Here is a 14,474-nt window from a genome sequence, read left to right as displayed (position 1 = left end):
TCTCATTCAGAACATCAGTGCTATCCTGTACTTTAAGTTAATGTTAGGGGATGAAAATAAAAGTGTGACTGATAATCCAAACAAACAAAATGTGGAGGGCAGTGACATGCTATGAAGGGCATAATAAAACTACTTCTGTCTGAAAGCATTTTCCTGTCCTACATGTCATTACTAGTGAAGCTCTGCCGGCTCTTCTAATTTTAATTTATCGCCTTAATTCCACTCACCCTCATTTTGTCCATCATCCTCCTTGTCTTCTTCTGTTTCTTTTTACTCATCACGAGTCTCCTCCTGATTTCTCTCCGTGTTGTCCCCAGCCACTTCTGTTTGGACACACAAGAGGACATGCGTGGTCTTATCAGAATTCAATTTAGTTTCACGGACCACCTGAAGAAACATTTACTGGGCTCAGGTAAACCTGACAGGAAATCAAATAAGCAACATTATAACTAAAGCCAGAGAAAATGAACAACTTAAAATTTAATTCAAGGAAAAAGAAGACCACTGAAAGTTAACTAACTCAGATTTGTATGATGAAGACATTGAAACAGATTACTACATGGTGGGCTGCTTTAGGTCATGAAAGAGGACCACATTCAGCCTCCGTTACCAGTGATGGCCAAAGTGGCGGCTGTGAAACCAGTGAGGTCTAAATGGGCAACTGAGACGGTCAATAAAGATGAGCAGGGTCTGCAAGACAAGCCGGCAGTGGTCATGAAGGGAACGCGGAGAGATAAGAGAGCCTGCTCTGCTACAGATGTGGAGAAGAGCACAGAGCAGCAGAAGGACATCTCATACACCAAATTGTCATTCTACAGCGGTGGACCCTGTGTGTCAGTGTGCTGCACTGTCAAGTTTTCCCCGACTGAAAAATCGTACCTTCACCAATCACACTACGCCACTCTACTTCTTCACTCCCAAAGTCGTGAATACTGCTTTATGAGGACCTGTTCTTCCACCTCCACTGCTTCAGGGAATGCGCCAAACTGCATAATACATTCTCACCTGTTTCTGGGGTTTGAACCCTGGCTGTGGTCGCTCACCATCAGACCTGAGGCATCTAACAACACCTTCTGGGACTGTGGCCATCGGGCTTAAATGTGGCTGCCTGCAGACTGGTGTGGAGTGTGTTACTTGGCCTTTGCACTCTCTGCTGCAACTGTTCAATTGGGCCACCTGTCCACTTCCTGCTCGGGTGAAACGTCCCTCCATCTCAGTTCCTCAGGTGGCTCCTGTCAGTGATGGCCTGAGGTATGGAGCAGTTTTTCTGCCTCACATTTTTGGGACTGCAGCTGAAGTCCACATAAGTGAAGTGGTTGATGCACTACAGCTGTTGGCTATTCTCACCTCTGAGGCCCCTCAACAACTCATAGCTGAGGGTCTCACCACAAGAACTGTGACTCGGCAAAATCGAATGGCCACGGATGTGCTCTTGGCATCTGCAAGGTGACAGGGCAGAACTGTTGCTCCTACACTTGTCACAATATATTTGACCTGGCCTGTAAGTCTCTTTAAGTAGCTAATCCAACGTTTGCTCCTGATTGGACATCAGGACTGAATGTTTACTGGTTAATTAATTCTTCTCTTTCTTTCTTTTTGCCCAGCTTGGTTAAGGGCAGTATCCATTGCTTCTTTCATAACGTTTGTCATCATTATTTTTTGTGCTACTGTACCATGTGAGCTTTTATGTCTCCTGTCACCCACATCATGATAGACACGTCTGCACCCTGAATCAGCAGTTTGAATTAAATGCTTTTTGCGTATTTTTGTCGTAGAAGAGCAAAAAGTTGGAAGGTGTGTGTGGGGGGTTGGGGGGCTGATAGTTGATTTTGCTCTTAAATATGATTTTCACTAATTCATTATATTGAATGACTTTGGTTTGCCTTTAGCACTTGTAGGCAGGACTTTACTTAAAGTCTCTTGATCTGTGACTCAGTCCCGCTGCTACTCTTCTTAAGGGCATCAAGGCACAGAAGTAAAGAACCACCTTGGCAGGGACCTGAGGGCGACATCAAGCTTTATGCAACAGGGCCTCAAGTGAACACAAGTAAATATTCAAATGAAGATCAGGACATGACAACACAACACACACTAACAGAAGAGATGCCGATCCTCGAGTATAAGATTCATTCAGTTCCACATAAACTCAGTACACATGTATAATTGTTGTAAATTGAAATAAAAGCCAACAACTCAATCAGTATAAACAGACTTGTACTGAGACCACCAAGACAAGAACTTGTTAAATTGATCCTTCCATGTCGGAGCTCTTGATTACACAACTCTGCCTGAAAGTCAGTCCTGCTCTCCAAGTCATCTAAGTGGGTACTGTTATCTTAGGGGTACAGTGGGTGTTTTTCAAGTTGAAAGTTCTCAAATTGGGGTCTTCATGAATTAACCCTTCCAGGCCTGTGTGGCATTTTAAGTAGACTTCAGAGCCCTTTATTCTGCCCCCATTCTTCCAATCCCTTCTTGTTCAATCAAAGCAAAGACTGTTGAAGCTGTCACCTGTAACTTGGGACACAATATTGTCGACCAAGCTCCCGGCTTGATGTACTAACTACGCTCCACTTTGTCCCATCCTTTTTAATTTGCTCCTTGAGCTTCTAGTAGTTGCAGTTTGTAACTAAGATTTACACCATGGTGGTGGTGGTGGTGGTTGAGAGCATGCACAGATATAGCGTGTTGCCGCACACACCTCAGGGTCCCAATTAGGACCGAAGTGCAGTCGTGCAATGAGTGACACCTCAGTACCAAATACTCCCCATAAAAACTCTCTTTATGCTGATGACATTTTAATGTTTCTTGGAAACGCCACCTCTGACTTTCATGATGCCATCAGTTTATTTAGCTCCTTCAAAGTCCTGTCTGGAGGTAACATTCTGCTCTCTTCTTCTTTACATCTCATCAGTACAATAAATCATCAGTGCAGTTTTAGACGGGTTAAAGATTCTCTGTCCTCCTGGTCTCACATGCCTCAATTGTTCTTGTCTAGACTAACCCTTACTTAGAATTACACAACTTGGCGTCAACCTTGACATCTGTTTGTCGTTTGCTAAATCTTCCCAAAGTCCCTCATCCTGATTTTCACTTGGACCTAACCTGGTCCACCCTAGATTTGTCACTTCTCTGTTCCGCTTCTCTGAATTTAAAAGAGCCAGACACATTAAATTAGGCCCATTAGCCTCATATGCACTTACAGTTTGGTACAAAGAACATCAACATGAAAGACCCTTCTGATGTCCGCATTCAGAACGATAGACACTTAGAATAAGCTACCAAGTAGTGTGGTAGACAGTGAGACATTGGGGACTTTCAAAACTCGACTTGATGTTTTCTTGGAAGAAATAAGTGGAGAGGACTGGCGAGCTTTGTTGGGATGAATGGCCTGTTCTTGGCTAGAGAGTTCTAACGTTCACATATAAGCCCAGTCTGGTTATAGGAGGTAACACCCTATTGTATTCCTAGTCTGAGCAGAGCATGGCCTTACTATACGTATATATAGTGTCTGAGGTTCAGATTTTCTATTCCATCCTTCTCATTGTCCTCTCCTGTAGTATTCTCTTTACTCCCCAAGTTCTCCTTCTCTTGTATCTTTCTGCTCTTCCTCTTTCCTTTGTTGTTTTTAGGAACAACTTCTGCAAAGTTAGCCCAAGCTTTGATTTGGAAATCACCTGGCTCTATTCTTGTATTTCTTGTAATCCTTATTCCCTAACCTTTTTCTTGTTGAATTTTTTGCTGCCATAATTAATGGTGTGACCAGCTCAGATGTTTTTAAGTGGCAGACCTATGGAAATCTTGTTTGGATTAGCCTAAAGTCCATGTAGAATTTATTCATTGATTGATTGTGTAGCTGTTCCTTCTCTCCTCTGTGTTAAACTCCTGCTGTTTGGGTGGTTGATGTGGGCTGGGTGTTTCATATTATTCAGGTTATGTAATGAAAATTGATTTAAAAAAACCTAATGAAGCTTTGACTGCTCCTCTAGCTTGAATTTCTTCCTTCATAATTTGCTGTAAACCAGGGGTCTCCAACCCTTTTTCTACCGAGAGTTACTTTTACAAAATGAAAATGGCCGAGAGCTCCTCATGTTTTCTAATGTTTATTCTCATAGCTTATTTCAACCCAAACAAACTGAGTAAGCTTGTTTTGCCTGAACATTTACAGAATGTTGGTGTCCACAACTCACATTTTGCATTAAAACATCACAAAAAATATTGAGTTCACCTGCAAGTGCATTTTGTATGTCTGTACGCATTTTCTCATGTATCTCACACTATTGAATTTAAACATGAGTGCTGTCAAAACAAAACAATGCAATTCCAAATCCACTGATCTGACTTCTTCATTTGTCATTTTGTCACATGTCACTGTGTCACTTTATTCACAGGTCCAGTCGCATGAGTGATGTGTTGTTTAGTTAGTCAGATGACTGGCACTGAGGTGTGTGGTGGAGTGGAGCTCATTTAAATGTCCGTCTGTCAGTCTTGTTCTGAACTTTGACCTCATGACATTCATGTCAGACTCCCAGAGGTTTGGAGATCCAAACAAAGTAGACATTTTCAGAGCTGCTTGGTGAAGATTCTTACAGTTATCTGGCTCTACTAAGCTCCAGAAATGCTGAGAATGCTGTTGAGACTTTAACTGCACATTATTTTGAAGGTTTACTAATATATAAAAAATCCAATGTCTGTCTGCCTGTCTCTCTGTCCGCTTTTCATGAGAGAAATACTTAATGGATTTAGATCGGTTTTTTTTCTATGCTTGAACATTCCGGTTGATTTTGCGACTACTCTCATTTCTCTGTGTATCATAGTTCGCTTGCCATACTAATTTATTTGTGCGAATCCCAGAGACACGCAGCGGGCTGAGGGGCAGGGAGCCTTCCTCACTCACTTGCCAGCTTTGGGGCATGTGCCTTAACTCTGCTTAGCTAGCGAACGAGAGAACAATTGAATTCAACTTTGTTGGATATTTAAAATAAAGTGTCACTTCGGTCTTGATGAGTATGAGTCCAGATATTCTCTTAAGTGTATGTCACATTGAAAAGAGAGATTGCAGTTCAGATTGTGGATTGTGATTTTGTGTTAAAAGGATCGTGATATGATTTTTTGGAAAGATCGCCCAGCCCTAATTTGACCAATCAAGTTTTCAAATTTATGTAGGATTCATTAACCCTTTGTCGACCTACTTGTAAAGGGGTTGTGAGCTACTGATAGCTCGCAAGCGACATGTTGGAGAGCGCTGCTTTAAACGAGGAGCTCAAAAAAGTAACTTAATGTCATCGTCTGCACCACTAAGCAATCTTCATATGTCAGGCAAGGAGTGGAAGTCAATTATTCATAATATACTTGGACTTTCTTCATCCATCTATGTAAAACTAGTTATTGTTCATCTTAAAATTGTATATCATATCCATCTCTCTAGACTCAAATGATTGCAAACATCTCTGCTCATTTAAGCTATAAACTCACTGATTTCCTACAGCACTTTTCTAGCATGTTGATTGATTTGCTTATCTCCAAGAATTCTAAGGCATTTTCCATAAACTAAATGGGAAAATGATGTGTTAAGTGATGTACAACTGGAAGAAATGGCATTATCTTTATGAGGACCAGTGCAAGGGAAATAAATAATGGAAGCCAGAGGCAGTCAAAAAAGAGCATTTGAGCGTTACAAGGTCAGTGGCTCAGCCACCTCAGGCAGGAGACAACCTGGTCAGCCTCAAAGGAGGGCGGCAATGCGTTTTTAGTCTTTCATCTTGAAACTGCCTTATAATGTATTTGTCTTGGCCTAATATAGAGTACAGTATAAGTTGGTGTTCTGTATTGATCATCATAATCACAGCATTTTGATTTTCCAGTAACCCCAGTGCTCAGGGTACCAAAGGAATTCTTTTGCTCTGATGTCTACCAAAGTTTTCCACTTTTCCATTTCATCCATCCATCCATCCATCCATTTTCCAACCCGCTGAATCCGAACACAGGGTCACGGGGGTCTGATGGAGCCAATCCCAGCCAACACAGGGCACAAGGCAGGAACCAATTCCGGGCAGGGTGCCAACCCCCTGCAGGACACACACACACACACACACAAACTAGGTCCAATTTAGAATCAGCAATCCACCTAACCTGCATGTCTTTGGACTGTGGGAGGAAACCGGAGAGCCCGGAGGAAAACTTTTCCATTCCATGAACTCCCATTATTCCATGAACATGGTGCTCACTTGCCATTTTCACAGAGCCGACTGTGGGTGACTTCTTGCAGTTTATATGCCATTATGCCCTACCATATGACAATATTTGAGGACATCTCTGCTCAGTCACAATGTGCTTGTTTAAAGCACACAAATGGAGACTTTGTGATTGGTAAACAGGCAAGTTGTGAGAAGGGCTTAGGAATTTTTATTTATGCGTAATTCTCCAGAAAGCTCAGATTGAGGAACATTCTGCAAGAGGCAGTGGTGAGAAATGTGCAGAAGAAAGGCCAGTCTGTGGGAATGATGACACAAGTCAGTTAAACATTTATGGTATTGATTCAAATACTATGTGTGACCCTTCAGGATGGCCGAGATCTTTAACAATCCAGTGTGTTATGCATGTCCTGAACAAGAGACACCTGTGTTTCAATAATATTTTGTGCCAACTTCACGATCCTCTGTAGTGCCCTGTAGCCCTGGGCTGAGCAGGTGCCGTATCAGGATTTTACACAGACAGTACTGATGAAGTGCACTGCCCACCCACAGAAGCAGGTGAGCATCCATGAAGACATTCAGTTCATCTCTGAGGTCTCACTGCCTCTCTAAAGAGCACACATATAAACACACAAACACAAACACCTGACGTGATATTCACAAATAAAGAACAATAAAAATGACATCAACAGCAGCACTCACTCTCTAATCTCTAAAATTAGTCTCCTTGACTGACCCTATGAAATTTGTTTGAAATTTAAAGTAGAAACACAAATGAGGGCCACTGATTTCTAGACATCAAGTGATCTGCACAATGTGCTGTTGACTTGTCATTTGTCCTGGATGGTGGATTGATAGACAGGAAGAACACCAAACCCAGAAGACCAGTCCAGTTGCAGCTGCATACGTTCATTTTATGACACACCTGGTGGTGGTAACTCCATAGCTGAGTCATTCCTCATAATTTCACATCATTGATCATATTTGCTCTAAACACAGTCTTTTTATTTCACTTGACAGTGAATTTTGGAAATCCCCATGCAACACTGGACAACAGAGCTACAGACTGAAACGAATCATAATGGTGGTTGTTGTACTGTCACATGTACAGAACATCATGAACTTCTGACTTGCATGTCTTACCAAACACGAGTGGTACGGCATACTCCAGTGTGGACAGAGGAACAGCAGCATGCTAGGGGAGACGATGGTGTGACGGTGAACACACTTGACTTACACATTTGATTCTTGTCCATTTATTTAACTTTTTCTGTAATCAGGATATTAAGAATAATTAAATACTAAATGGAGATGCATTTAGTAACTAAAGTCTGAAATTCCTTGTAACCTTTACACCTTTGATGAAATCTGCATAAGCCAATGGGTCACCTGAAAATAAAGGGTCCTGCTATGTGGTACATCACCACGTGGTGCATGATATCCCTCCTGCCATCCCTTTGCTGGGCTAACATGTTAATGTATCTGGCTACAGCCTTCTGATTTTCGGTTTGCCCACGCATTACCTGACACATATTGTATGAGCTAAGTTTTGTATTAACGTTTTTATGTTCAGTTAATTTGAAAATATGTTAAATATATTTGTAGATCACAGCACGGTGGCGCAGTGGTAGTGCTGCTGCCTCGCAGTTAGGAGACCCGTCTTGGTTCGCTTCCCAAGTCCTCCCTGTGTGGAGTTTGCATGTTCTCCCCATGTCTGCGTGGGTTTCCTCCCACAATACAAAGACCATGCATGTTAGGTGGATTGACAATCCTAAATTGTCTCTAGTGTGTGCTTGGTGTGTGTGTGTGTGTGTGTGCCCTGCGGTGGGCTGGCACTCTGCCCAGGTTTGTTCCTGCCTTAACCCTGTGTTGGCTGGAATTGGCTTCAGCAGACCCTGTGACCCTGTGTTAGGTTATAGCAGGTTGGACAATGACTGACTGACTATTTGTAGTTCAAGATTAGTTTATATACAGGTGCTGGTCATAAAATTAAAATATCATGACAAAGTTGATTTATTTCAGTAATTCCATTCAAAAAGTGAACCTTGTATATTAGATTCATTCATTACACAACATTAAAAGGAATAAACATTTGAAATACATCCATCTGTGTGTAATGAATGAATCTAATATACAAGTTTCACTTTTTGAATGGAATTACTGAAATATTTTAATTTTATGACCAGCACCTGTATTAAGAATAGGGCTAGATAATTATTTGGTTCTAATGGGATATTGTTACTTTAAGAAGGGGTGCTGGGTAGCGGGAGTTATGGGAACTAGGAAGTTATTGTAAGTTTGTGAGTGGATTAACAGGGTTTTCTTACCGTGTCTGTCTGTCTTGAGTTTCATTTTGACTGTGCAAAGTGGAAAATAAACGGCAAGGACAGGACTCGCGTAAGTTCCTGCTGTAGCCACCGTTTTGTTTCACTCCTTCATTTATCTCGCTTGAAATTTGATTGTCTGCCTTTGTCGTTAATTACTCTTGATTGCCTGTCTTAAGCTCGACGCTCTCGGAGCCTTTGAAAAATTCTATCGATTTCCGACCATAAAAGCTTGGTTATGGAGGATACCGCAGCTTCAGCGGCCGTCTCTGTCGGCTGAGGGGGATTTTTACTTTCTGTTTTGCTTGAAGCTTGAGGGGTACCTACCGGGTGTCGCGCTATTTTGGTCTTGCAATTGTAATCCACTAAGCTGATCCACTAACTGAACATGCTAGGCTCTGAGATCTGCTGTTTTCATAAAGCCATATCATAGCACTCTGAGAATGTTTTAAATTTCTTAGATTTTCGTTACCTTTGGCCAGTAGAGGTTATACCTTAACATTTATCTCTTCGAGGTGAGCCTGCGCACGGTGAAAGCTCATTTCATACATCTCAGATACTACAGAAAAATTTGCGGGATCGCTTTTAGGGCTTTTGATCCTAGACATGAGAGCAAAAGGCTGTTGTTGCCGTTTTTTAATGCGAGCACAAAAAGTGAGTTAAATTGATCCTCATTTGTGTCTGTACTCCTATCACTACTCCCTCTGGCTTCTCATCGACTCTTTAGACATCCTGCAAATGCGTTAGCAACTGACAGCGTATCCAGGCAACAGCGTCACAACAACAGCTACGTCACAGTCGCAACGTTCCTCAGACTTTCTCAGGTAAAGGCAAGTCAAACTTCTTTAATTTGTCAAAAACAGAAACAATCTTCGTCAATGCCTTTAAATTCTAACACAGTCTCTTTAAGTTTGGGTACTGCGTCTTAAATTTTCAAATCCAGACATGCAATTATAGAAGAGAAGAGCACAGTACCTCACAGTAGTCCGCTGCTTCTTCTTCTTCTTTCGTTGACTTGTGCTCAGATGATAGTGTCCGTTTCAAAGCCTTCGGATGGCAGTTTTCTGACGAAAAGATGTAGCTGCGATTACCCAAGTTCTGCAGCTTTACTTTTCTTCATGGGATTCTAGCAATTGCCTGACGCGATCAAATGATTCCACAGACAGACGTTTTAAAAAACTTTAGTAAACGTTCAAAGTAAAACAGTTCACACAAAAAACAGAGAAAAAACAGATATTGCAAAGTAAAGTTCTTGTTTAACAAAAGTTCTATTATGACTTATATCTTGTTCGTTTCTTTAAGTTCTCTCATACATTTCTATACGTTTATAAAACTGTACGCCAATCCCAATCACAAACTGCTAAGGGGTCCATCAGTCCATGTTAGCAATGCAACTCATTCAAACTCACACACTGACTCAACTAACACACCACATTACTGACCTAGCAAGAAAGTTCTCATATCTCATATCAACTTACAGGGGGTGAAAGGCTACGCCATAATCTAGAACTGTGAAAGAACATTCGATTCTATTCTAGCAAACGTTTCTTAAAGCTTTATTTATCCTTGTAAGATTGGCTCTTACAAGAGTGCTTTACTTTATTTGATCCAGTATACTAGAGGTCATCGTCAAGAAATGGCTAAAGGCTGCGAATGAATGCCACCAAGGGAAGGCTATGCAGAAGCCAGAAAGCAACTTGAAACCTACTATGATGACCAAATATTCATAGCAGACCAAATCAAAATCAAAATCTATATTACTAAACCACAGTTTAATTTATGCAAGGACGCACCGAAACGCATGCGCACTGCGCTCAAATGCAGCGGCTTCCCACAGTCAGTAGGTGGCGCCCACTTCAGACACACCAGAAGCAAACACGGCTCTACAATGAAAGAGCTCAACTAACGGAAATACAAAAGGAGCCCGTATGGATAGACACAATGAACGAAGGCGCCCACACAAAGAATCCGCTGTAGTACAAATGCTCCGCGGCGCCCCAGAGTCAGTAGGTGGCGCCCATTTCACGACCTGTCAACTAAACATGAGGTAAAGCGTGCACGCCAGGTTCTACAGCCGCCCGGACGTGACCGCCCACACCTAAACTTGCTGTGCTCCACTCTGTCAGCAGTCGGTGTCAGCAAAGGCAACGGAATCACGTCTCCACAAAACGAAACCGCCTTAGTCCAGATATGCTTATTTAATTAAATGACATTTCCTCAGACGCACCCACCTTCCATGATATGTCATCTATCTATCTATCTATCTATCCATCCAAATATCGGACGGAACAGAAACTGATTGCCATTCTTGGAGTTACGATTCTCTAGAGAGTCGCAGGCTTGCTTACTTGTTTATTTATAAAGCACAATTTGAAAACATCGTAAGTGTAAACCAATGTGCTGTACAATAAAATCAAAAAATATCAATAATAAATCAGTAAACAAAGAAAGAACAAAAATTACATAACTACTAAAACAATTAACTTAAAGGAACCTTTTAGAAGATAAACAATTTACAGAAAAACAATGGATATGGGCGGCACGGTGGCGCAGTGGGTAGCGCTGCTGCCTCGCAGTTGGGAGACCTGGGGACCTGGGTTCGCTTCCCGGGTCCTCCCTGCGTGGAGTTTGCATGTTCTCCCCGTGTCTGCGTGGGTTTCCTCCCACAGTCCAAAGACATGCAGGTTAGGTGGATTGCTGATTCTAAATTGGACCTAGTTTGTGTGTGTGTGTGTGTGTGTGTGTGTCCTGCGGGGGGTTGGCACCCTGCCCGGGATTGGTTCCTGCCTTGTGCCCTGTGTTGGCTGGGATTGGCTCCATCAGACCCCCGTGACCCTGTGTTTGGATTCAGCGGGTTGGAAAATGGATGGATGGATGGATGAAATGGAAAAGTGGAAAACTTTGGTAGACATCAGAGCAAAAGAATTCCTTTGGTACCCTGAGCACTGGGGTTACTGGAAAATCAAAATGCTGTGATTATGATGATCAATACAGAACACCAACTTATACTGTACTCTATATTAGGCCAAGACAAATACATTATAAGGCAGTTTCAAGATGAAAGACTAAAAACGCATTGCCGCCCTCCTTTGAGGCTGACCAGGTTGTCTCCTGCCTGAGGTGGCTGAGCCATAACTACTAAAACAATTAACTTAAAGGAACCTTTTAGAAGATAAACAATTTACAGAAAAACAATGGATATGGGGCGGCACGGTGGCGCAGTGGGTAGCGCTGCTGCCTCGCAGTTGGGATATCTGGGGACCTGGGTTCGATTCCCGGGTCCTCCCTGTGTGGAGTTTGCATGTTCTCCCCGTGTCTGCGTGGGTTTCCTCCAGGTGCTCCGGTTTCCTCCCACAGTCCAAAGACATGCAGGTTAGGTGGATTGGTGATTCTGAATTGGCCCTAGTGTGTGCTTGGTGTGTGGGTGTGTTTGTGTGTGTCCTGCGGTGGGTTGGCACCCTGCCCAGGATTGTTTCCTGCCTTGTGCCCTGTGTTGGCTGGGATTGGCTCCAGCTGACCCCCGTGACCCTGTGTTCGGATTCAGCGGGTTGGAAAATGGATGGATGGATGGACAATGGATATGAAAAAAGTCATAAATTATTAATAAAATTGATACCACAATTACTCATATACAGTACAGTTAAAAGCAATCGTGTCTTAAGTCTTGATTTAAACATTTGAGTTGACGATGCTGACCTCATTTCAATTGGCAGAGCATTCCATAACTTTGGTGCTAGAACTACAAAGGCACAATCACCCCTGGTCTTCATCTTAGACTTTGGCACAACCAACATGTTGAGAAGAATGTAAAGAGCGCACTGGTGTATACGGAACCAGCAGCTCAGCCAGATAGGATGGGGCAGCACCATTTATTGACTTATAAACCAAAAGTAAAAAAACAAGAGGGTATTGATTGAGGATATGTCGCTGCAACAGTATAACACAGATTTTCCAGAGCGCAGCTGTGAAGAGAAGGTGGAAATGTCACAGGAGGACATCAAGTTCATGCTCATAGCCTCAGAATCTGCGAGACTGGTAGGTGCCCACTATTGCTTAAATTTGCGTTTGAAAGATGAAGCACTTAAAATGCCAAACAATCGCTGTATTGCTTAACAGCGTGCTATCAGGTTCAAAAGAAAGTCAAGTCAAGTTGGGGAGCATGCACTGGTACAGCGCTTTACCGCACCCACCACACGATGAAACAATTCGGGATCCCGGTTGGCAAACCCCCAGGCAGACACACGGTCCAGTCCCACCCTTCGGAAATTACCCTTCATCTGCCACAGCCAGGTGTTACGTGGGCGACCCCTTGGCCTGGTCCAGCCACTTGGACCCCCAACAATGAGGATCTTACGAGCCGGATCACCCTCGGGGAAACGCACCACATGGGCGTAGTGCCGTAACTGACGCTCCCTCACAATGCAGGTCATGTGCCTCATTCGGGACTCCATGAGCAACACAAAGTCAAACCAACGGTACCCAAGGATTCTCCAGAGAGACACAGTACCAAAGGAGTCCAGTCTACGTCTCAGGTCACTGGATAGCGTCCATGTCTCGCAACCATATAGCAAGACAGGAAGCACCAGGACTCTAAAGACTTGGACCTTTGTCCTTTTGCATAGATATCAGGAGCGCCACACACCCTTTTGTGGTGACCTCATGACCCCCCATGCTCTCCCAAACCGTCTACTGACTTCATAGCAAGAGTCACCAGAGTCACATGCATGTCTCTGCTGAGGTCAGTAAACCTCTCGACAAGGTCAACACTCTCTCTACAGAGACACACTGCTGATGGCCGTGCCCAAGAGATCATTGGTTTTTATCAGGACACTTGCAAGCCCAGACACTCTGACTCCTCATTCAGTCTCTCAAGCGCCCCGATCAGAGCCTCCATTGACTCCGTGAAGATCACAACATCGTCCGCAAAGTCAAGATCCGTGAATCTTCTTCACCAACAGATGCCCCACAGCTGCTGGACCCCACGACCTTGCCCAACACCCAGTCCATACAAGCATTGAACAGAGTAGGAGCAGAACACACCCCTGATGAATCCCTGAATCAATTGGGAAAAACACAGAGGGTCCACCTCCACTCTGCACAGCACTCACAGTATTAGTGTACAGGCCAGCCATGATATCCAGCAACCTTGAGGGGATCCCGTGAACCCTCAGGATGTCCCATATTGCAGCTCGATCAACTGAGTCGAATGCTTTATGAAAATCGACAAACGCTGCAAAGAAACTCTGCCAATATTCACGTTTGTGCTCCATGAGAATCCTCAGTGCCAGGATGCGGTCGATGGTAGACTTCTTAGGTGTAAAACCAGACTGCTCCAGTCGGTGGTAGGTGAGCAAGTGATCATGGATCCTATTGAAGACGACCCTAGCAAGGACCTTACCCGGCACCGAGAGCAGTGTTATCCCCCTGTAGTTGATCACCCTTCCCTTTCCAGATAGGGATGACAAGTCCCATTTTCCAGTCAGTTGGGATGATGCCAGTCTCCGAAATGGAGACAAAGATTGTTTGCAATGCCAGGAGGACAGCCTTACCACCAGCCTGGAGAAGTTCACTCCAGATACAGCAGATCCCTGCAGCCCCCACTCCCCTCAGCTGGTTCACCACCTGTGCCATCTCAGTGAGACTGGGGGGTTCACAGCTAATTGGAAGGTCAGCCTCAAGAACCGTGGACCAGAGATATCCAACGTCCTAGCCAGAGGATCAGCTTTGAACAACTGCTCACAGTAGCCAGCCCAGCGGGTCACAACTGCAGTGTCATCTGTAAGGACCGTTCCATCAGCTGCCCTGACTGCGACTCTCCGAGGAACAGATTCAGATGTGTGTAATTCTTCGATTCCTCTGTAAGCTGGACGTGGGTCACGAGACCACAGATGGTGGGTCACTTGCTCACAGATTCCTCTAACAAACTCTGAGGGCAGATAAGTTCAAAAGAAAGCTGAGC

At 43.7% G+C, this 14,474-nt stretch overlaps 1 protein-coding gene across 1 annotated transcript in view; it reads right to left on the bottom strand.

The window, feature by feature from the left end:
* Window positions 1-278, bottom strand: part of LOC127527410 (tripartite motif-containing protein 16-like) — a 46,976-nt gene extending 46,698 nt beyond the window's left edge. Inside the window, exon 1 of the mRNA XM_051926049.1 lies at window positions 228-278. Within this exon, the coding sequence (XP_051782009.1) occupies window positions 228-278 (51 nt within the window). The remainder of the gene's footprint in view (window positions 1-227) is intronic.
* Between the last annotated feature and the right edge of the window lie 14,196 nt (window positions 279-14,474).

The sequence above is a fragment of the Erpetoichthys calabaricus genome, chromosome 4 (assembly GCF_900747795.2).
Source record: "Erpetoichthys calabaricus chromosome 4, fErpCal1.3, whole genome shotgun sequence".
Classification (NCBI taxonomy): Eukaryota; Metazoa; Chordata; class Cladistia; order Polypteriformes; family Polypteridae; genus Erpetoichthys; species Erpetoichthys calabaricus.
The sequence above is the reverse complement of the archived record's forward strand: the minus strand, read 5'-3'. Positions and strand labels throughout refer to the sequence as shown.